At 38.2% G+C, this 21,578-nt stretch overlaps 1 protein-coding gene across 1 annotated transcript; it reads right to left on the reverse strand.

Moving 5' to 3' along the window:
* Positions 1–7,160: 7,160 nt before the first annotated feature.
* Positions 7,161–21,369, reverse strand: slitrk6 (SLIT and NTRK-like family, member 6). The gene is made up of 2 exons (XM_058380949.1): positions 21,108–21,369; positions 7,161–11,790 (listed from the first exon to the last, which is right to left on the reverse strand). The coding sequence occupies exon 2, from the start codon at positions 11,772–11,774 to the stop codon at positions 9,297–9,299; it is 2,478 nt and encodes an 825-aa protein (XP_058236932.1). The 5' UTR covers positions 11,775–11,790; positions 21,108–21,369; the 3' UTR covers positions 7,161–9,296.
* Between the last annotated feature and the right edge of the window lie 209 nt (positions 21,370–21,578).

Genomic DNA, 21,578 nt, shown 5'->3' on the forward strand with positions numbered 1-21,578 from the left:
TCTATCTCTCTAGTGTCAATAAAGAAGGCGGTGGCCTCTATCTCTCTAGTGTCAATAAAGAAGGCGGTGGCCTCTATCTCTCTAGTGTCAATAAAGAAGGCGTTGGCCTCTATCTCTCTAGTGTCAATAAAGAAGGTGTGGCCTCTATCTCTCTAGTGTCAATAAAGAAGGTGTGGCCTCTATCTCTCTAGTCTCAATAAAGAAGGTGTGGCCTCTATCTCTCTAGTGTCAGTATAGAAGGTGTGGCCTTTATCTCTCCAGTCCCACTGGAGAAGGCATGGCTTTATATCTGTAACCTCAATAAAGAAGGCATGGCCTCTGTCAGGGGCTTTTCATCACACTGATCTGTGGCTTTATTCATTCAAAATTTTAATGACTTTTTGTAGTTTTATTTAGAAGCTACAGCACAAGTGCTCTGTCAGTCTTCACTGAATATCAACAAAGTAACGTAGTGTCCTTTGTCCCAGTATTCCTCTATTATTGCTCCCTTCCTCCCTCCATCCCTCTATCGCTCCTTTTTTCTCTCCGTTGCTTCACCTCCACCACTCTGCCTCGCCACTCTGGAGCTATTTTTAGCTTCCTGGCTGCAAATCCAGAATAAGCAGATCCTTCCTCCGCAGAATCGAATAAACCGATGCAGCGACTCCTGCTGCAAAAAGTTCAGCTGAGGGGGCAGTTGAGGGACAAAAGCAAGAGGTATAATAAAGGAACAAAAAAAAGAAGGGGGGGGGCAGATTGAGGGACAATATGAAGAAGGTCAAAAACAAGAGGTACAAACCTGAAGGCAGTAATCATGGTAGGAAAACATGAGGGACAGAAATGGGTGACATCAACAGGGACAAAAAAGAAGAAGGACTATCAAGGGTAAAAAAAAAAAAAAAAAAAAAAAAAAGGGGATCCAGGGACAAAAACAAGCGACAGCTGAGAGAGGAAAACAAGGGACAATTCAGAGACAAAATCAATTGACAGAAAAAAAGCAAGGGATGAAAACAAGAGGGACAATTGAAGAAAAAAAAAAACGAAAAAATAAAAATATAAAAATATAAAAATAAAAAATCAATGGGGCAATAACATGAGAGGCATAAAATGTAACAAAAAATAGGAGGAAAAGAACAAGAAGGACACCTGGGGGGACAAGAGAAACAATCAAGGACAAATCAAGGGCAAAAGGATCAATTGAGGAAAAGCAAGAGAGGAAAAAGAAGGATAATAGAAGGACAAAAATACTGATGGACAAAACCAGAGGGATATAAACAAGAGTAACAAAAGCAAGAAGGGACAAATCAAGAGGAATAAATGAGGACAAATAAAATGAGAGGGAGAACGATGACAAAAACCATAACACAACATATTTAGCACCTTTTAATACAATGTACAATATAACCGACTTAAAGAAGATATTAAAGACAAGCGTGTTCTCTCTCTCTCTCTCTCTCTCTCTCTCCCTGCTGACAGGAAGTTCCTTCACCACGAGCGTGTCATGAAGATAAATTAGGAGATGATCAAGAATCCTGACTGTCAGGACGTGTCCCTTTGTCAGGAAGTGGTTCTCTGACATAAACACAAACACATATGCGCCTTCACCATCCTGCAGACCTCCACAAACGCCTTGCCACCAGATTTCCCATGCATGCAGTGTGTCCAAAATAAATCCTGTCTACAAAAATACCAGTCAAAATCCTGCCTGAAAAAAATGTAGTGCTGCAAAACCGAAAATACTAAATAAATTGGGGGGATAAAAAACAATAGGGGACGAAAACAAGAGGGAGAATTGAGGGACATAAGCCAGGAAGTTAAAAACCATGAAGGAAAATCAATGGATTTTGAATGAAAAAAAAAAAAAACAGGGACAGATTGAAGGACAAAAACAAAAGGGACAAATAAAAAATGATAAAAAATACAAGAGAAGGACAATGAAGGTGAAATTAAAAAACATAAGGAATGCGTTCAGAAGAGAAAATTAAGGGATATTTACAGAAGAGGGAGAATAACAAACAAGAGGGAGAAGTGAAAGACAAAAATAAGAAGGACAAACAAAAAACAAAAACATGAACTGAAGGACATCTGAGACATAATCAAAAGCAATATACACAAAAGATGGACAACTGAGGACAAAATAAACAGCACAAAACACTGAAAAATAAATAAATCATTTGGTGTCCAAAAGGGAAAGAAGATAGCATGCAAAAGGATGAAAATATTGAACGTTAAAAAATAGAAAAAAGGAGAAAATAATTCTAAAAGCTATAAAAAAAACAAATTAAAAAAAAAAGAAAAACAAAATCATATTTTCTGAAATAAAAAAGTCACCGGCTGATATCTGTCTCATGAATATATTAAAAATAAATAAATATATAAATAAAAAGTTGACAGAAAGAGTGCCCAAAAGAACAATTACATAAATGACTAATAACAGGATGCCAAAATGATGTCTAGAGGAAAGTACTGTCCTAAATAATGTTCAAAAAGAAAGCGTCCTAAATATTTGTGTCCAAAATAAGACATGTGTCCCAAATAAAAATGCCAGAAATAAAAAAGAAAAGATCAGCGAGTCCGAGTTCTGTGGAGTTTGTGGTGTTTGTGGAGGAGGGAATGAAACGCTCTGAGGCGCTGAATCACGTGAATATTTTTATTTATATTTATAACATTTTTGCTTAATTTCTCATAAAATGTAACCTTTTATTTTTTTATTACTATTTTTTTTTATTCTAATTGCCAAATTTATTTTGTGTGTATTTTAAAACGTTTATTTTAATTGTCTAATGCATGTCACATTTTTACAATTTATTTATTTTTTCAATTGCATTCTTTATTTTTTGTATCTTTGTTTTGTATTTTACTAGCTATTTTTTTTAGATCTGTTGTAACATTTTATTTTTACTTTATTTGGCTAACAGGCAAACTTTTAATTCTTTAAACATTTTTTTATTTTGTGTAACTTTATTACATATTTATTTTAACGTTTAATGTCAGCTTTTTAATTTTAAAATTTTATTTTATTGTTAATTAATTAAATAAAAAAAAGTATAAAAAAAGTATATATATTATTTTTAAAAGTCAATGTTTTACTGTAACTTTTTTTTCTTCTTCTTTTTACATCCTTATTTGATTTTTTTTTGTAACTTTTTCATTTTAAATTTCCATATTTCTAACGCTAAATAAAGGTGACACTGTGGCACAGTGGGGTATCATGGCTGCAGGGCTGAGGTTTGATCCCGAGCTTGTGTACCTTGTGTAGCTTGGTGTGTGTGTGTGTGTGTCCTACACTGGAATGGCATCCCATCCCATGAGTATTCCTGCCTTGTCACAACCAAGGTGATTTAGATTGAAATTGGCAGCAGATAGATTAGATTTGATTAGATAAGATAAACTCTGGGAAATGAATCCTCAGAGGAAACTAAAAAAAAAAAATCTGATGAGTAACATTGTTATTGCTGTGTGAATGATTCCCGTGTGAACTGTTTTAATGTAACATAGTCAGAAGTTTTTAATGATTGTTTTGTTAAGGCCTGATTCGAGCAAAGTGGTGACACACGCCTGTGACTAATCCCACACTCTGCTCCCTGATCATCTGCTCCCTGATAACTCAGGTTATTTTAATCCGGCAGCTCTGGCGTCAATCAACTTCGCAGTGAGGAATGTGGAGCTGTGTTCATACCTGCCCAAATTCTCATGACTTAACAAAAGCAAATATGCAAAGGTGTGTGTGTGTGTTTGTGTGTGTGTGTGTGTGTGTGTATGTGGGCTACACAGTAATACAGAAACTAAGATCATGTAACAGGGCTTCACTGTATCAGCAATGCATTATAAGTAGATAATACATAACAAAGCTCATGAATATACACTCATTGTCCACTTTATTAGGTTATCTAATCAGCCAGTCATGTGGTCACGAGTTTCAGTTAATGTTCACATCAAACCTCTGAGCGAAGGAAAAGTCTGATCTCTGTGACTCATGCTTGTTGGTACCAGATGGGCAGGTTTGAGTATTTCATAAACTGTTGATCTCCTGGGATTTTCAAATACAGCAGTCTCTAGAGAGTCTGAACAGAATGGTGCAAGAACAAAACAACATCCCGTGAGCAGAGCGTCTGCAGGCTGAAAGACCTTGATGATGAGAAAGAAAGAGATCAGAGGAGAATGAGGATGTTTATAGTAACTCAAATAATCACTCTTTGTAAACAGGGTGAGCAGAAAAGCATCTCAAAACATCTCAACTGTCCAGTTTGGGTTAGTCTGTGTTCACGATTCCTGTCTTTGGTTGAGAAGAAGCTGCTGAATCATGCTGAAATGCTTTTCTGTGCACCACAGTTGCCGAGAGTGATTATTTGAGCTACTACAGAGCTCCTTGTCTTCCTCTAATGTTTCATCATGTACAAAGTGTTTCAATCCACAAAACTGTCGCAAAAAGGATGTTGTCTATTTTTTCTGAGTAAACTCTAAAATCTGTTGTGTGTGAAATCCCAGAAGATCCACAGTTTATGAAATGCTCAAACCAGCCCATCTGGCACCATCAACCATGCCTCAGTTGTTGCAACTCACAAAAAACACAAGACTTTTTCGTCATTCTCACGTCTGATGTCAACATTAACCCGAAGCTATTCACCTGTTTTTCTTTTTTTGTTTTGTTTTTTTTACTTTGTGGTTCTGACAGATGATTGGCTGATCAGATAACTGCATGAACATGCATGTGTACAGGTTTTCCTAATAAAGTGGCCAGTGAATGCATGTGAATGTATTAGCATTGATGAAATGAAAACATGTAATTGTTATATCACTGATATCAATATTAATACCAAATGAATGTATAAACAATATTCATAGCAATTATGAAAGATGTAATGGAGGGAGTATAGATTGTTTAAATCTTTTTAATAGTTTTTTTTTTAAAGAAAATAAATCAATTCACCTTACATACTAAAAAAAAAACAATCCTCAGGGATTAAATATATATATATATATATATATATATATATATATATATATATATATATATATATATATATATATATAACAAAAATATAAATATATATAAAAATATATATTTTATATATTTTATATGATTCACCAAAAAATGAATAAATAAAATAAATAATATTTATATTAATAAATAAAAACAAACAAAAAAATTTTTTTTGCTTAAATAATAAAAAAAAACATTAAGTACTTCAATTAAATCATTAATATTTAGTTACTCTACTTCAACATTTTACCCATGTATTAATGTTGTGTATCTGTTTGTTTGTTTGTCTTTGTATTTATTAATGTTGTAATTTGACTAAGGTCTTGAATGTACACAGTGTTATTTATGATGGCTGTTTGTATAACTCATAATTCACTGCACCTGCGCTGTGAGAGTTTCTTGGCTGAAAAGTTTTGCAGTTTATCTTCTGTGATTTATTTGTGTATTAATAAATCAGGGAAAATAAATCAAGGAAAATGTATCTGAATATTTATTCCTTTTTGAAAAAGTTTTTTTTTTAACTTCAAATGTTTATTTGAAGTTAAAAAAATAAAAATAAAAAGACTTTTTTGTGCCGTAATAACACTGTGATAATATTGTACCATTTAATTTAATTAATATTTTTTACATTTTATTATTATTAATTTTTAACTTCAGTATTAACTGAATTTTACAAGTTATAATAAATGTCTTGTTTATTTCTCTCTCTCTCTCTCTCTCTCTCTCTCACATGAGCAAACTTTCCATGACTTCTTTGAGCTAATGTAAACATCAGCGCAAGTTCATGTTTAAATAGCTTTAGCTTAGTGTATGTATGTGTAGGATAAATAACTGACTGGGACACACACACACACACACACACACAGTATTGCTAAATACTCCTAAGACATCAGTGGCTTCTTGGAAAAAGCGGTTCATTCCGGATCAAACCTGTCAGAATGTTTGTGCTCTGTCCCAAAGTGTTCATATGATCTTATTTGTTGTGGTTGAGGCACTGTGACTTACTCTGCATCAAGTTATCTAGCTAGATCATGTTTCATTCTTCAGCAACAAACAAGTTTTGGCTTGCTAGCGAATTTAGCCATCACTAGCACACTGCTGAGTTTAGGCAGCTAGCTAGGTTAGTGAAAATTTATGCTACAAATATCTAAAGAAATGCCAACAATCTGGTGATTGATTAACTTGTTAGCACATGATTTGTTTATTCATCAAAATAACTCGCCTAATGTTATCCAGCTTGCTAGCAATACCAGCTACTGGCTTCACAGAACTGTACTTTAAAATTCCTTTCCTCACCTCCTCAGTGTCAGCGTGACGGTAATGCTAACTAGCAGGACGTCATTAAACCTGTCAACGTTTCTGTAGAAAAGAAAAAAAAAAGTGCACACTTTGCATCCATGTCCATATTTTGTTCCAAGTGACATGGCAGCATGTCACTAATGCTAAGTCATTTATTTATTTCTGGAACTGTCTGTCAAGCTCCTGTGGCATTTGTTTTTCCTCTCAGCTTTGAGCCTGTGTGTTTTCTGGAGTATGAAATTTAGTTAGCAACAGCGTGTTAGCCACGTCTACTAAAAAGAGCTAAAAATAAATAAATAAAAAAACAAAGATACTGTCTTGTGAATCTGATTTACCTCAGTTTTTTTAATTACATCCTTCCTAATTAGCATTGCACAATAGCAAACTATTCTAACACTTTTTTTTCCCCGTTTGCATGTGTCAGCATGCTTTAGCATAGACACGTCCATTTTAGCAGCTCGGTGAATTTTATCCTTGTTTCTCAGCTAAAAATATTCACCGTTATGGATTTACAGCCTCGCTGCAGACAATAAACATTGTTTTGCACTTTGCTTGTTCCCCCTCTGATTAACATCAACATGCTGGTATATTCATTATTCATGTTTTTTTTAAAAAAAAAAAAAGACATATAAGTGGGTTATGCTAGTCATTTTTTAAGCATTTTTTTTGTGTAGAAATTTAACTTAACTTTGTTATACAACAATAAAAAAAGTAGTTTTCCTAATAAAAGAAGCTTTTAACTAAAGAGTAAAAGTACTATTATTAGGATGTACTACTTATTTTAATGTAGAGGTAAAAAATAATAAAAACAGTGGACAGGAAGTTTGGACAGGAAAAGTTCACATGAAAAGTTTCTTAATTAGTCAGCATCAATTACGAACACCAAGAATGTAAATTTAGGTGCTGAAAATACAAATAATATATATATTTTATGAGTCATGTGACATGCTTTATTGAATTTGCATCAAATATTCTTGTAGTGAACTTAGTGAGAAAATAGATTATTCTATATTTCAACACAGTAACGAATCTCTTTTAAATGCATATTATGTCGAAAAGAAACCCAGTGCTAGCATGGTGTCAATGCTAAGTTTTTACTGTACACTATACTGTAACTTTTATTTACATCCATCATTACAACATCGAAAGGCACACATACATAGAAACGTTCCGTTATGTACAAATATATACAGAATAAATAAACTCTGATCTACATCAGTACAAAATAAAGCTATGGTGCTCTTACATACAGCAAATCCTTTCAAAACCACCCTGCATAATTATTTATCATGCGAGGACAAAAGACTTTGTTATATTATGTAGAATAATGATAATCAAAAGAAAAGGAAAAAAAAACATGTATACATCAATCTCATACACACCAGTAGCTACACTTGATTGTCAAGTGCCATCTCTTAAATGGCGTATTGAGTAGTGCAATTCTTTTGTTTTGTTTTATCTAAAATGATGAACTGCAGTAATTGCTTGGATTGTGATGAGATGCAACAGATAAAATGTTATGGACAGAAACTTTTTGTTTTGCCAAAAGAATTTCAGGAATAAATAAATACGACTTCATGAAAAAAATGCACAGAAGACATATTACAAATAAGACCAAGCTGACAATTTCAAAAATCAGGTGCACCTTCTGCATAGGTCATCTTTTTTTCTTCACTAAGTATTGGCACCACTCTACCCCAGAAAAGAACCAATACAGGACCATGGTGTTGGTACGAGTTAAGGTTAAGGTACAGCAGTGTATGAGAAGCAATCCACCAAACAAAAGCATTCCAACAGCCAGTTAGAAACTAACTCGTGGGCTTTAACAGCCGCTGCATGGAAGACGAGGAGACTTTGATTTAATTGCACTTCACCACCAAAACAGACAGCACGGCTTGGTCACAAAGTCCCAGAAATATCTGTATACTGATGTTGCCGATCTCTGACCCATCAATAGGGAGCACTAATTTTACTTCCACCCACATGTCCTGACTTGGCTCACATTGGTAACCAGGCAAGCAAGAGGGGTTTGAATGATTTGCACAGGTATGGCTGTTACATCCACCATGACCGAATTTCACTCTATAGATAGTATACCCTACAACAGATAAAAAAGGGTCCCAGGCAGAACCCTGGTAGGAGGAATCTTAAATTATTAAATGATCCTATAAAATACCACTAAAAATAACCCTGTTTTCTAAGTGTAACAAGTACCAAAAATACCATATGGATAGCACCAGGTAGGTTCTAGGTTTTGGTCAATAATTTGTGTTGTGTTCTATACATATAAGAATGACATGACTGATCTTTTCTTAGGTAATTAAGTGTCTACTTGGAATTCTTACTTGTAAGTTGTATGGTTCTGAAAAGAACCATTAACGGTTCTCCAAGAGAGACAACTAAACATTTACAGGTATGACAAGTACAGCCTATGGTAAACATTTCTTTAGTTATGGTGCTTAGCCACTGGCTTTACCAGCTGCAAAATTTTGTTGCCCCTCTTGCCTTCCCAGATACTGTGTGTCAGGTTGGGTCATGGGGGAAATTAAAAAAAAAGTTTCAAATACTGATTGGTCAATTCAGACCCACAATGATCCTGATCATTGTCTCTAGCTGAAGTAATGTCTCTACTCTGTCTCTGGAGTAGTGCTAGGACTCTATGTAGAACCTTTAAAGGGTCCACCCCAAAGGAGAACTGAATTTTAGATTTTTAAGAGTGTACAAGGTGACAAACAAATGTGTTCTATAGTACTAGACTGAATGTAGCTGCATTTGGCCAATGGCACATGATATTTATGGCAAATTGTCAAGACTAAAACCAAATAGACAATGACCTCATTTGATGCTAAATTATGCAAAGTAGGTCATGGTCAAGGTTCTGCTTCAGTAACACACACTTTACTGCGTTCCCCTAAATGACCACATTCACAAAGATCAGCAGCTGCACTTTATGTCTGCTTAAAACTCATCAAGGCACTTTGGGTATTATCTCTCGAAGCAGGTCTGATATTAAAGTGTTACAGTGTGCTGTATCTCAGTTAAAAGTTGTCTGATGCTCGAGTACCTCCAAGTAATCCGGTTCGGCGTGTAGATTAGCTTTCAGTTCAAAGTACTCGTTTTTAGTCTGCTCCACCATAACCTTCCGTGGCCTGGTGTACACAAGTGTCTCCATCAGTTTGAGTTCTTGATGATGCCCAGGGACTTGCACGTCCTGTAGCTGTGGGATGTTTTTCCTGAGATATTCTGTGATGCTAAGTTGTTGGAGTTCACGTTCCCGCTCCAGGATGTTTTTGTACAAAGATCCCTTGTCACCCAAAGAAACAAAATCAGCAGGATACTCATGGGACACAGCCTTGTACTTCATTGACCCTGTAAGGGGGGAGCCGTTCTCCTTATCCATGATGCTGTGGCAAAGACGATTTGGTTTCTCTGTGTCGTAATCCTCTGTGTCATAGTCTTTGTGCTGTGAACAATAGCTGGGGTTCCTGCAAACCTGAACGATGGGACTTCGAGAGGGTTCATCATACATGTTTGTGTCATGTCTCTCAGCCAAGTGATGAGTTGTTTTCTGTCCATACATGCTGTAATGCAGGTGGATTGGGCTGTTTTCACGAGGCTGTTCATCAGCTTGCTTTTTCTTTGAATGTCTGCGTCGGCGGTGTAAGACAAAGACGATTATCCCAGCAGAGCAGAAGATGATGGTAAGGAAGAGAATAAGAAGGCAGAGGATGAGGACAGAAAGAGGAACTGCATCTGTTACGGACTGGAAGAAGCTGTTTATACCTCCTTCGGGTGCTTCTGTTGCTTCCACCCCAAATTCACTCGAAGGCAGGGATTCAAGGGTGACCAAACCAGGGCAGAGAACATCATGCTTCAGGTGCCTGACCTCAGCATTCAGCACCTTTTTGGGACTGTGGCACAAGATGGAGCCCACCACTGTATCTTTTCTCAGCTTCTCCAGCCATTGCTTCATGCTGACTAGATCACAAGTGCAGTCCCAAGGATTGTCCTCAAGGTAAATCTGTTCCAGGAAATCCAGCTGCTCCAACACATTGCTGACCTGAAGGTGCATGAATAGGTTGTTTCGCAAATTCAGCTTGGTCAAGGGCACATTTCTAAATATCTGGGCTGGTAGAGCACTGAGCTGGTTGTTGTTTAAGAACAGGAGCTTTAGGTTTGTCAAAGGGTTGAATGACCCTGCCTCAATCTCCCTGATTGCATTATATTCCAAGTACAAGTACTCCAGATTGTGGAGACCCACAAACACAGTTGCAGTAATCTTTTCTATCCTGTTACCGTTTAGATACAGCTTTTTAAGACTGCTCAAACTCAGGAACGTTTCATTGTCTACATAGTTTATCTGGTTGTTTGCCAGATTCAGCAATTCCAAACTGTCATATGTGACAAAATCATATTTTAGAAGTCTCTCTATCATGTTCCCAGTTAAAACAAGCTTACTCGGACTTTGCTGAAAAATTCCAAGATCCGATATCCTTTGGATGCCCTGATCCTCACAGTGGATGAGGAACCCGGTGCTAGGATGGTTATGACAAGAACACCTTGATGCACAGGATGTCTTTGGGACATGAGAAGGTGTGGGGATCTTTGCATCATTTCTTGAGTCAGGTATTTGGAGCACCTTTGTGGAAGGGGTGACCACCATGTCCAGAGATTTGGACGGTTCCTCAAACGTTATATCCGCATGGGAGGGGCACAATACATCCCGTTTCACTTTGGCCAGAGGAATGCCCTTGAGATGCTGGGGACTGCTGCAAACCACTTCCCCTATGGCTGACTGTGCTCGCATGTTCTCGATCCAGATCTTCAACTGAAGGTTCTGGCAGTCACAGACCCAGTTGTTGTCTTCTAGCAGAAGCTCAATGATGCGTCCGATGTGCTCTAAAAAACCCACATAAGGGAGAGTCTGCAATTTGTTTCCACGTAGATCCAAATGAGTCAGAGGGACGAATCGGAAGATGTTGTTGGGAAGGAACTCGATAGAGTTGTCATTGAGGATCAGGACTTTGAGACGGACAAGTTTGCTGAAAGCCCCAGGCTCCACGACTCGGATAAAGTTTGTGTCAGCCTGGAGGTATTCCAAATTTACCAAGCCATGAAAAGTATCCTCCTTCAACATCACCAGGAAATTACTGTTGATGTGCAACTTCTTCAAGGAGCCTAGTGCAGTAAAAACCCCAGGCACCAACTCTTGTATGCTGTTACCGCCCAGATGTAAGGTGACTGCATTCCTGAAAGCCTCCATCTCTTCTGGGAGCAGCTCCACAATATCATTTTTGTATAGATTCAGATGGAAAGGTCTATCTGAAGGTACCTGGACTTGAGAGATCTTGTTTATGTTCCTGTCCTCGCAGTTTATGTTCAACATGCCATCTTTCTCCTCACAGGCACACAACGTTTCACAAGCTCCTCCAAACGATACCTTAGGGCTCTCATCTTCCTGAAAACTAGCACAAGCTAAAAAGGAACAAAGGAACACAATCCTGGCCAGCATTGTCTCTCTTGGGTGTCTGCAAAGATGAGAAAAAGAAGAAAAGGAGGAATTAGTTACCAGAATATGAGTAGAAAGAAAGTAAGAATAACACTTATTGCAAAACGTTGATTCGACCTGAATTCTGAACACAGAAATCTGTTATATACATGCTTGTTTTCAGTCAAATGCTTGTGTCATCAGTTGCTCACCTGCTTCTAATCATCTCTGCACCTTGCAAAATCCCCTTAACAATTTGCAAAAAAGTTGTTTCTTTTCTTTTTATCTGTCAAGGGTTCACAGGTATTCAGAATCCATAGACAGGAGATTTGTTGGCCTTTTTGCAACATATGGTTAAAGGGTATGCTTTAAAGAATGTCACTAGAATCTGTCTCAGAAAAGTCAAAATGACAGCCTTGCAGCTGACTGTTACAAAGAACTGACACTGAAGACTCCTTCGATACATGTTAATAAATGAACATAAAGCTCACCTTATCACTGATTGTGTCTGAAGCTATACAGGTTCCTGTGACTGAGCTGTTAATATAGAAATGCCAACGAATTCGAACAAGCCCCTGTTACTAGGTTTGTAATTACATGTTAGTGTACATTGATGTTTTTTTACTGTGATAATGTTGATTTGTTTGCACAACCCCCACACTATCTTCACTAACCCCAAAACCCCTCCCCCAAACCACCATTTCAGTCACTGTATGAAGTTTTTCTGTTTACTTCGTCTGTTAAAGCCACCGCTAAGAGAGGGAAAGAGGGAAAAGGGGAAGAAAACACGGGAGAAAATCTTAAATTAAAACACAGGAAATTGTGACAAAAAAGCAATAAAGAAATATTATGCACATGTGCATATCTACTTGTTTAAATGTTTCCTGATTGGGATCTGGATTAATTATTTATTTATTTTTTTATTTCTTTCTTGGCTGGCCAACCTTCAGTGCTGATTATGTATTCAAGATGCATGCTCTGATAACTTGTCCTGTGAGGTTATTCACATCGTCGTACCGCTGTTCCTACAGCGAGACATACATCCACTCATTTTTCATCAGGTGTAACGCAATTTTGATCTGACGTGACGACGCAGCAGCGGCACATCTGTTTGACAGTGACGCTACAGACAATCGATTTCCCTGCTGAAATCAAACAGCGGCAGGAAAAAAATCCCAGGCCGTGGGCGCTGACGAAATGAAGCGCAAGGAAGAGATGAAACGATCAAACACTGCTCGTTTATTCCCACCCGGGGACACGGGCATGGGGCGCACGAAATGAGATTAAAACAATACACAAGAGGGAAAGGCCTGCTGCCCCATTAGGACTCGCTGAAGCTGATATTTCAGCCTCCCACGCATGTTAAATAATGAGGCCCTGAAAAAAAGCAGCCAGTTGTGCTACTTGTAAATCCCAGAGTCAATCAGGGTGGGTTGCAAAAACACCGTTTACTCCAAGCGCATGTCATGTTTCAGTAGTGCTGATAAATTAGACTTTAATACATCTGCAGTCTTGTATGAAATGGCAACGGATCAAGAGGTGTTTAACACGCAATCATCAATCATACACACCAGATTATAAGTACATTTAGCCAAACAAATATCACTCGGGATGATTCATCGTTTTTTTGTTTGTTTTTTTTTTTTCTTTCCAGTTAATCGTGAGTTTTGCAATTCGGCAAAATGTAAATGAGCACTAAAAATAAAAACTTTTTTTTGCTGATATCAGAGGTCCCGGAATGTTGAAGAATTTGTGAGTCAATGTTTTACATTATTTAAAATAAAAAATAATTAAATAAGTAATAAAAAAAAAATAAAAAGGGTAAATATAAAATTCAATTAAAAATCTATGAAAAACAACTTTTTAATAAAAGAAAAGCTGTTGCTTTTCTTGAGGACTTATCTAGTAAATTTATGTACTGAAGGTTGTCTTCTTTCTTTCTTTCTTTCTTTCTTTCTTTCTTTCTTTTGTTGTCCATTTATTGACAAAACAATGCTTGGTTTTTCCCCTGATGTTAGAAATTTATTTTAAATATTTAAAAAAGGCTTGTTCCAGCAGGATAATGAACCCTCAGCATGGCTGAGGAAATGTTTCTTACATCTCTGTTTTTATATCACGGCTGAATTTCAGGAGCTGGCGTAATGGGCTGTTTTCAGTAGCTTATTAGCAGCTTGTCGCTAACCATTGCAACCTGAATGCTCAGGGTGAACACCATGTCGCGTTTAATAACGGCAGGAAAAGCTGTTTATTTCAATTTTAGCGCATGAACCCGTCTAACATTTACATTTTAATTGCGCTCATATGGACACTCCTCATGAAATATTTAAGCTGTTAGCGACTAGCAGCTTTGCGACACTACAGAGGTTGTGCTTTGGGTTTATATGAGCCGCGTTTCAGGTCCGGACACGTCGCAATAACAGACACTGATGGAGAGAGTTTGACATTCAGGATGCTGAAGCTAGTAATAAAGCACTCTTAAGCTAGAACATGTAGTTTTCGTTACCTTTTCATTAGTCGTCACAATGACAGGCCTTACATCGCTAATCTGCTATTTTGAGATTAGTGCAACACAAATTAGTGTTCACTTTTAGCACTGTAAAAAAAACTAAACTCAGAGGAGGGGATTGTTTTCTGCTTGTTATTGAAATGTTAGCTAGCTTGATTTGTGTTGGAAATTTGACAGTGTATTTCGCTAAATATGTTTAAATATGTCAAGCCACAGACCTGAATATTTATGCTAATTTTTATGTCATATGAGACAGCTTGTGATTGGCTAATCATCAGCCTGATTTGTTAACCTCTTGACATTTTGTCATGTAATGTGTCTACTTGAAATATGCCTGAAACTTGAAATAATACTTGAAATAATTAATCCGCCTGAGGTTTTGAATCTTGAGGTATTATTCAGTAGCTTGCTTTTGGATTTGGATTGCATGCACACACACACACACACACACACAAATAGAAGTATGTTTTAGCCTGATATGCTAACTGCTTGGGCTTACACTCACTGTCCAATTTAATAGGAACACCTGCAGTGCATCAGTTAATTTTCACATCAAACATCTCAGACACTTTAACCTCATGTTTGTTGGAACACATTTAAGTATTTTATCTTAATTAACACAGCAGTTTCTAAAATAATCACTCTTTACATCTGTAGTGAGCAGAAAAGCATCTCAAACTGTCCAGTTTGGGTGAGTCTGTGCTCAGGTTAGGGTCAGATTCCTGTTTGTGGCTGGCAGGAGAGGAAGCTGATGAGGTTTTACCTCAAGGTTGTGCAGATGCTCACCGCAGTTGAAACAAGTGATTATTTGAGTCACTATATCCTTGTTATGATTTAAACTGAAGTATATCGTGCTGCTGCCACATGATCGGCTGATTAGACCTGTAGGTATACAGGTGTTCCTAATAAAATGGACAATAAGCGTATCCGGTCTTATCATAATATTAGCCTGTCCTGACTAATTAACCGTATTGAACATCATTTGTAATTTTTCCCTCTTTAACCTTTTGTGCTGGTCTGGAAAAAATATAGCTGAAGTTGGAGAGAATTTCAGCCTCACACTTGGATGCTAATCAGATTAGCTGTAATTATTTCACAGACGTTCGTTATTAGATCAACGGGACAGAGTGGAATGCAAAATGAAAAATGAACATCTGGAAGGACCAGCTGTTGCCTTATCTCTAAATAATGTGAGAGCAAGTCCCCCCCCACACACACACACGCTCTAGGTGTCTTGGTGATTAAGTCATAGTTAGTATGAATAAAACTGTTCTACAAGTGCTAGCTCCGCCCCTTAAGATCAAGCTGTATGATGTCATAACAATAAAGAATCAGAATGCTCAAATCTGATTGGTCAGAAAGTGTGGATTATTTCCATACAACAACACAAGACAGTTCCAGATGTAACACGACAAGATAATATTAATGTGCTGTTATTGTTGCTCTGTTATTGTTACTATAGCAACAGCTCATACACATGACTTGAACACTGATAATAAATGGGTTTAATAAGAAAGGGTTTTTTTTTTTTTGGAAAATGTCCAAAACATTTTTTCTGAGTAAAATGACAAGCTGCATTTGGAGTATGTGACTGTGTGTGTGTGTGTGTGAGAGTGTGTGTGTGTGTGAGAGAGAGAGAGAGGCTGGTAGCATGCCTGAGTATGCTTTACAACTCTTACAAATGTTTCTTCTCCTTATTACACGCTCAGTCGTGTGTTATTCATTACTTAATCCAAGCACCGGAGCACAGACTGAGACCTCCAGCATACTGCACTGGTTCACGTGTCAAGCAGCCAAACCTGTGATCTGCTATTTCATTTCTTCAAGAATCTGATCAGAAATTCCACTGTTCTCATTAGCGTTAACTGTTTCTATGTCGTTATTTCCCGCTTTTTACGTCTGCGTCTCCGGGAATAATGCGTCAACGCTGACAGTCATCGCATCTCTTCTAGAAAAAAACGTTTTGCCGTTCCTGGACAAGAGATGGATAACACCGCGATGCCTCAGTAGCAGCTTTAGCGCTCACGGTGGGTTTTGTGAAGATTGATTGCTGGACCAGCGTTAAGTCTTCTTGCTGCCGGTATTTTGCTCTTGGGTGGGTACTTGAATTTAAGTGCTGTGCTCCAAATGACTCCTAAAAAATTTTTTATGACTATAAAAGCTAATTTCAGTACATTTATTAAAGATAATAACCTTCTTTTTCTTTTTTCTTGGCCATGGTCTCCTGAACAGATTGATGGAGTTCCATTAGCTAGACACTGTGACGCAACCTGAAACCCTGCCCAACTAATCAGTGGATATTATACTAGGTTCACTTTGGGTTTCTGGGTCTCAGTTCCAGGAATCCTATTCGTTCCTGCGACAAATGCAGACTATTATGGGTGGAGCTTGCCATAAAGAACATTTCTGATTGGTATTTGACTAACATCATAGGACAAATACAAGCACTTACCCTTAACACTGAACATTAACTCCACCCCCATCCTAGCTGCACCCAGTCAGTTTTGCCTTTCCAATAAAGGTCCCAGAAAATTTTACTCAAGTTATTATAAATTATCAAACCAGGAAGCTTTAGAGGTGGAGCTTACCATAGAGAATGCTCCTGATTAGTCAGTGCCTTTCCTGATTAATAAAAGCTAATTTTAGTACATTTATTAAGGATAATATCTTTCTTCTTTTGCTTGGCCATGGTCTCCTGAACAGATTGATGGAGTTCCATTAGCTAGATACTGTGACACAACCTGAAATCAGTGGATATTTCACTTGTTGCATTTGACACATTAACACCCTCCTTTGGGTTTCTGGGTCTCAGTTGCAGGAATCCCTTTAGTTCCTGTGACAAATGCAGATTATTAGTGGCGGAGCTTCCCATAAAGAACATTTCTGATTGGTATTTGACTTACATCATAATGCAAATACACGCACTAACCCTTAACATTTAACATTAACTCCACCCCCATCCTTGCAATCATTTTTGGGCACAATAAAGGTGCCAGAAAATCTTACTCCAGAATTATTATAAATCATCAAACCTGAAAGTTTTAGAGGCAATATAGAATGCTCCTTGTTGGTCAGAGTCTTTCCTGATTCATCTATCTAGCTAACGATTCAGTTTTTTTTTTTTTACTAGGCTCTCGAAAACAAACATTTTCAGAAAGCAATATCATTCTGTGGTTTTGAACCCAAAAAAAGCACCACTATGAATAGATGTAAAAAACATGACTCGAGTACTTCCGCCCACTTCCAGGCATCCGGCATTGTTCAGAAACAAAGCTAAGAATGTGAGGAATGGGAATTATGAGCTTCTTCGCACTACAGAGACAGCTGTGTTACTTTTACCTTTACCTCAGGTTGTGTTTGTATAAACATGAGACATGCCTAATATCCAATTATTAAGTAATTAATACCATTCAGTTACATTCTCACGGCTGATGTTGATTAATGCTCTATAACTGCAGCTCTGAAAGTAATGCAGCTGCAAATCTCAGTTTTCTATTAAAGCTGTGTATTACCGTTTCTATAGTAACAGCTCCTTCACACAGACTTGTGCAGTGGCCACGCTACATAAACAGATTTATAAAGTGGGGAATTGTTGATATGTGAAGTGTTTATTGCTTACATGTTCCACATGCTGTGTATTAAGACAGAGAGAGAGAGAGAAACAGAGAGAGAGAGAGAAAGAAAGAGATTAAGCAAGAGACATACTGAGAAAGTGAAGGAGAGATTTTGGAGAATGTATGTTGTGCGTAAAGAGTGTGTCTTGCATGTGAAGAATGTGTGTTGTATATAGAGAGTGTGTGTTGAGGGTGGGAGTTTGTATTACATGCAAATAATGTGTATTACAAGTGAAGAATGTGTGTTGTGTGTAGAGAGTCTGTATTGCATGAGGCGAGTGTGTGTTGTGTGTGAGCAATGTGTGTTGCATGTAAAGAGTGTGTGTTGTGTGTGAGCAATGTGTGTTGCATGTAAAGAGTGTGTTGCATGTGAGCAATGTGTGCTGTGTGTAGAGAATGTGTCTTGCATGTGAAGACTGTGTGTTGTGTGTAGAGAGTGTGTGTTGCGTGAAGAGTGTGTATTGTGTGTAGAGAGTGTATTGCATGTGAAGAATGTGTGTTGTGTGTACAGAGTGTGTGTTGCATGTGAGAAATGTGTTGCCTGTAAAGAGTATGTGTTGAGAGCATGTGTTGCCTGTAGAGAGTGTGTGTTGCCTGTTAAGTGTGTATTGCATGTATAGAGTGTGTATTGCATGTATAGAGTGTGTGTTGCATGTAAAGAGTGTGTGTTGCATGTAAAGAGTGTGTGTGTTGTGTGTAGAGAGAGTGTCTTGCATGTGAAGAACGTGTTGCGTGTAAAGAGTGTGTTGCATGTAGAGTGTGTGTTGTGTGTAGAGTGTGTGTCTTGTTTGAGGTGAGTGTGTTGTGTTATAGGGCGAATATGTGTTGTATCTGGAGAGAGTGTATTGCATGAGGCGAGTGTGTATTCTGTGTGAAGAGTATGTTTTATGTGTGTTTTAAGAAGAGAGAGTGTATTCAATATTAAGACTGTGTCATATGTGGCGAGTGTGTATTGCATGTGAAAGGTGTGTATTTTATGTAGAGTGTGTGCTGTGTGTGGAAAGTGTGTATTTTATGTAGAGAATGTGTATCTCGTGTGAAGACTGTGTTTCATATGAAGAGTGTATGCCGAGAGTGTGTATTGCATGTGGAAAGAGTGTGTTGCATGTCAAGAGTGTGGATTTTATGTAGAGAGTGTGCGTTGTGTATGGTATGGAGAATGTGTGTTGTGTATGGAAAGTGTGTATTTTATGTACAGAGTGTGTATTCCATGTGAAGACTGTGTTGCATGTGGAGAGTGTGTGTTGTGTGTGAAGGGTGTGTTGCCTGTGGAAAAAGTGTGTTGTGTGTAAAGAGTGTGTGTTGTCTGTGGAGAGTGTGCATTTTATATAGAGAGTGTGTTGCATGTGGAGAGTGTGTACTGCATATGACAAGTGTATGTTGTGTGTGATGATATTGCATGTGTAGAGTGTGTGTTATATGTAGAGAGTGTGTGTTGCATGTGAAGAGTGTGTGTTATATGTACAGTGTGTGTGTTGCGTGTGATGAGTGTGTATTGCATGTGAAGAGTGTGTGTTATATGTACAGTGTGTGTGTTGCGTGTGATGAGTGTGTATTGCATGTGTAGAGTGTGTGTTATATGTAGAGAGTGTGTGTTGCATGTGATAAGTGTGTGTTATATGTAGAGAGTGTGTATTGCATGTGAAGAGTGTGTGTTATATGTACAGTGTGTGTGTTGCGTGTGATGAGTGTGTATTGCATGTGAAGAGTGTGTGTTATATGTACAGAGTGTGTGTTGCGTGTGATGAGCGTGTACTGCATGTGAAGAGTGTGTGCTATATGTAGAGAGTGTGTGATGTGTGTGTTGGATGTGGAAAGAGTATGTGATGTGTGTGTAGATTGTGTTTTTTATTTAGAGTGTGTGTGTTACATGTAGAGAGTGTGTACTGCATATGACAAGTGTGTGTTCCATGTGTTAAGAGTGTATTGCGTGTAGAAATGCAGATTGCTGCACGTGTCCGTTGTGTGTATATGTTCCAATGTGTTACAGTGAGTCCCCTCGCTCACTACACACTACACCCTACACCCTACACCCTTCATCCTGCTTTGAGACTCATCTTTTAGGGAACCTTTAACTGTTCAAGGTGGAAAGGATTTCCTTAGGAAGCTACATACCAGCAACGTGCCCTTGTTCCCTAGTTTAGAATTATCAGTGCTGCTTACTTTTTAGTGTTTCCTCATTTCCTTAATTCGGTTTTGTTCCAATTTTCAGTATAGTTTCCACCTTTTTCTAGCATCCAGTGTTCCTTATTTTTCCATGTCCACTCTTTTCTAGTGTCCCCAAGTATTTAGACTTTGCTAGTTTCCAGTGTTCCCTTGTTTTTGTTTTATTCTTCCCTAGTTTCCAATGTTCCATGGTTTCCAGTCTTCCCCAGTTTGTAGTGTTCCAGAGTTTCCAGTCTTTCCTCATTTCTAGCCTTCCCTATCTGTCAATATCCACTGCTTTCTAATGTTTCCTTCTTTCCAAGGTTCCTCAGTTTTCACTGTTCTCTAGTTTCCAGTCTTCCTTAGTTTTCAAGGTTCCCTTGTTTCCACTGTATTTTAAGTCTTTCTTAGTTTTCATCTTACCTAGGTTTCCCAGTCTTCCCACAGTCCAGACATCTCCAGTGTCCCCTTACCCGACGCAGTGTGTATTTATTCTCCCACATATCTCCTTTCTCCCTAATTCCCAGTGCCACTGATTCCCCCACGTCCCTCTCTCTTCTGTGTTCCACTGCTACTTTCTTTTGTCCCATCATTTCTTTCCCTCTGTCTCGAGTCCATTACATTTCAGGTTCCCTGGGTGCTTGATATCTTTCTGTAATATAAGCAGCGCGCGCTCCTGAACTGCCACCACAAACACTTTATTGCTTAAATAGCGCGTGCTTAAATGATCGCTCCTGCACGCGCTGGTTTTATTACAGAACCTGCCAGTTAATGACACGATAAATGAGGCAGTCTCGCGAATGTCACCGCGTGCATGCAAATATCCTCAGATTTGTATGTTTTTGTATAGATGTTCTAGTCTCAGGAGAAAGTGTGTGTGTGTGTGTGTGTTGGAGAGAGAGAGAGAGAGAGAGAGAGTGAAAAGACGCAGTCAGTCTCTGGCTCGTCCTCCAAACTTCAAATACGAGCCGCAGAACTATAATAATATTAATAATATTTCATACCACGCCACTTAATACAGAGGACAGGGCACGCGCACCCTCTTTTTTATATTTACCTAAATTATTTAATATAAATTAATATCACACTCACCGCACTTGCAGGTAAATCCACCAGTCACTTCATCCGCCTTTTAATCAGATCAGATCAGATCAGATTAAAAAAGAAAAAGAACTCCGAAAAATTGGTAAAAGAGAAGTACCGAGGACCGGAATGGTCCCATTAATAAACACGCTGAATGGCACGTGCGTTAAAATGAAGTCCCCAGATCCCTGGTTTAATCGGAGCTCGCGCTTCACCGTCCGGCTCTTCTATATCTTCTGCTGCTGTCGCTTCTGCTCAGTGTCTGCGTGTGTGTGTGTGTGTGTGTGTGCGCGCGCGCGCGCGCGCGCCCACAGAACTGCACCTGAGCTCCTCCTGCTGTTAGTGCGGCAGATATGCACCATCCAACACACACACACACACACACACACACTCTCTCTCTCTCTCTCACTCACACACACACACACAAGCTTGCCTTCCTTAGCTGGCGTTTTGTCTATATTCATAATCATTTGTTAGTGA

This window comes from Hemibagrus wyckioides, linkage group LG26 (assembly GCF_019097595.1).
Source record: "Hemibagrus wyckioides isolate EC202008001 linkage group LG26, SWU_Hwy_1.0, whole genome shotgun sequence".
Lineage (NCBI taxonomy): Eukaryota > Metazoa > Chordata > Actinopteri > Siluriformes > Bagridae > Hemibagrus > Hemibagrus wyckioides.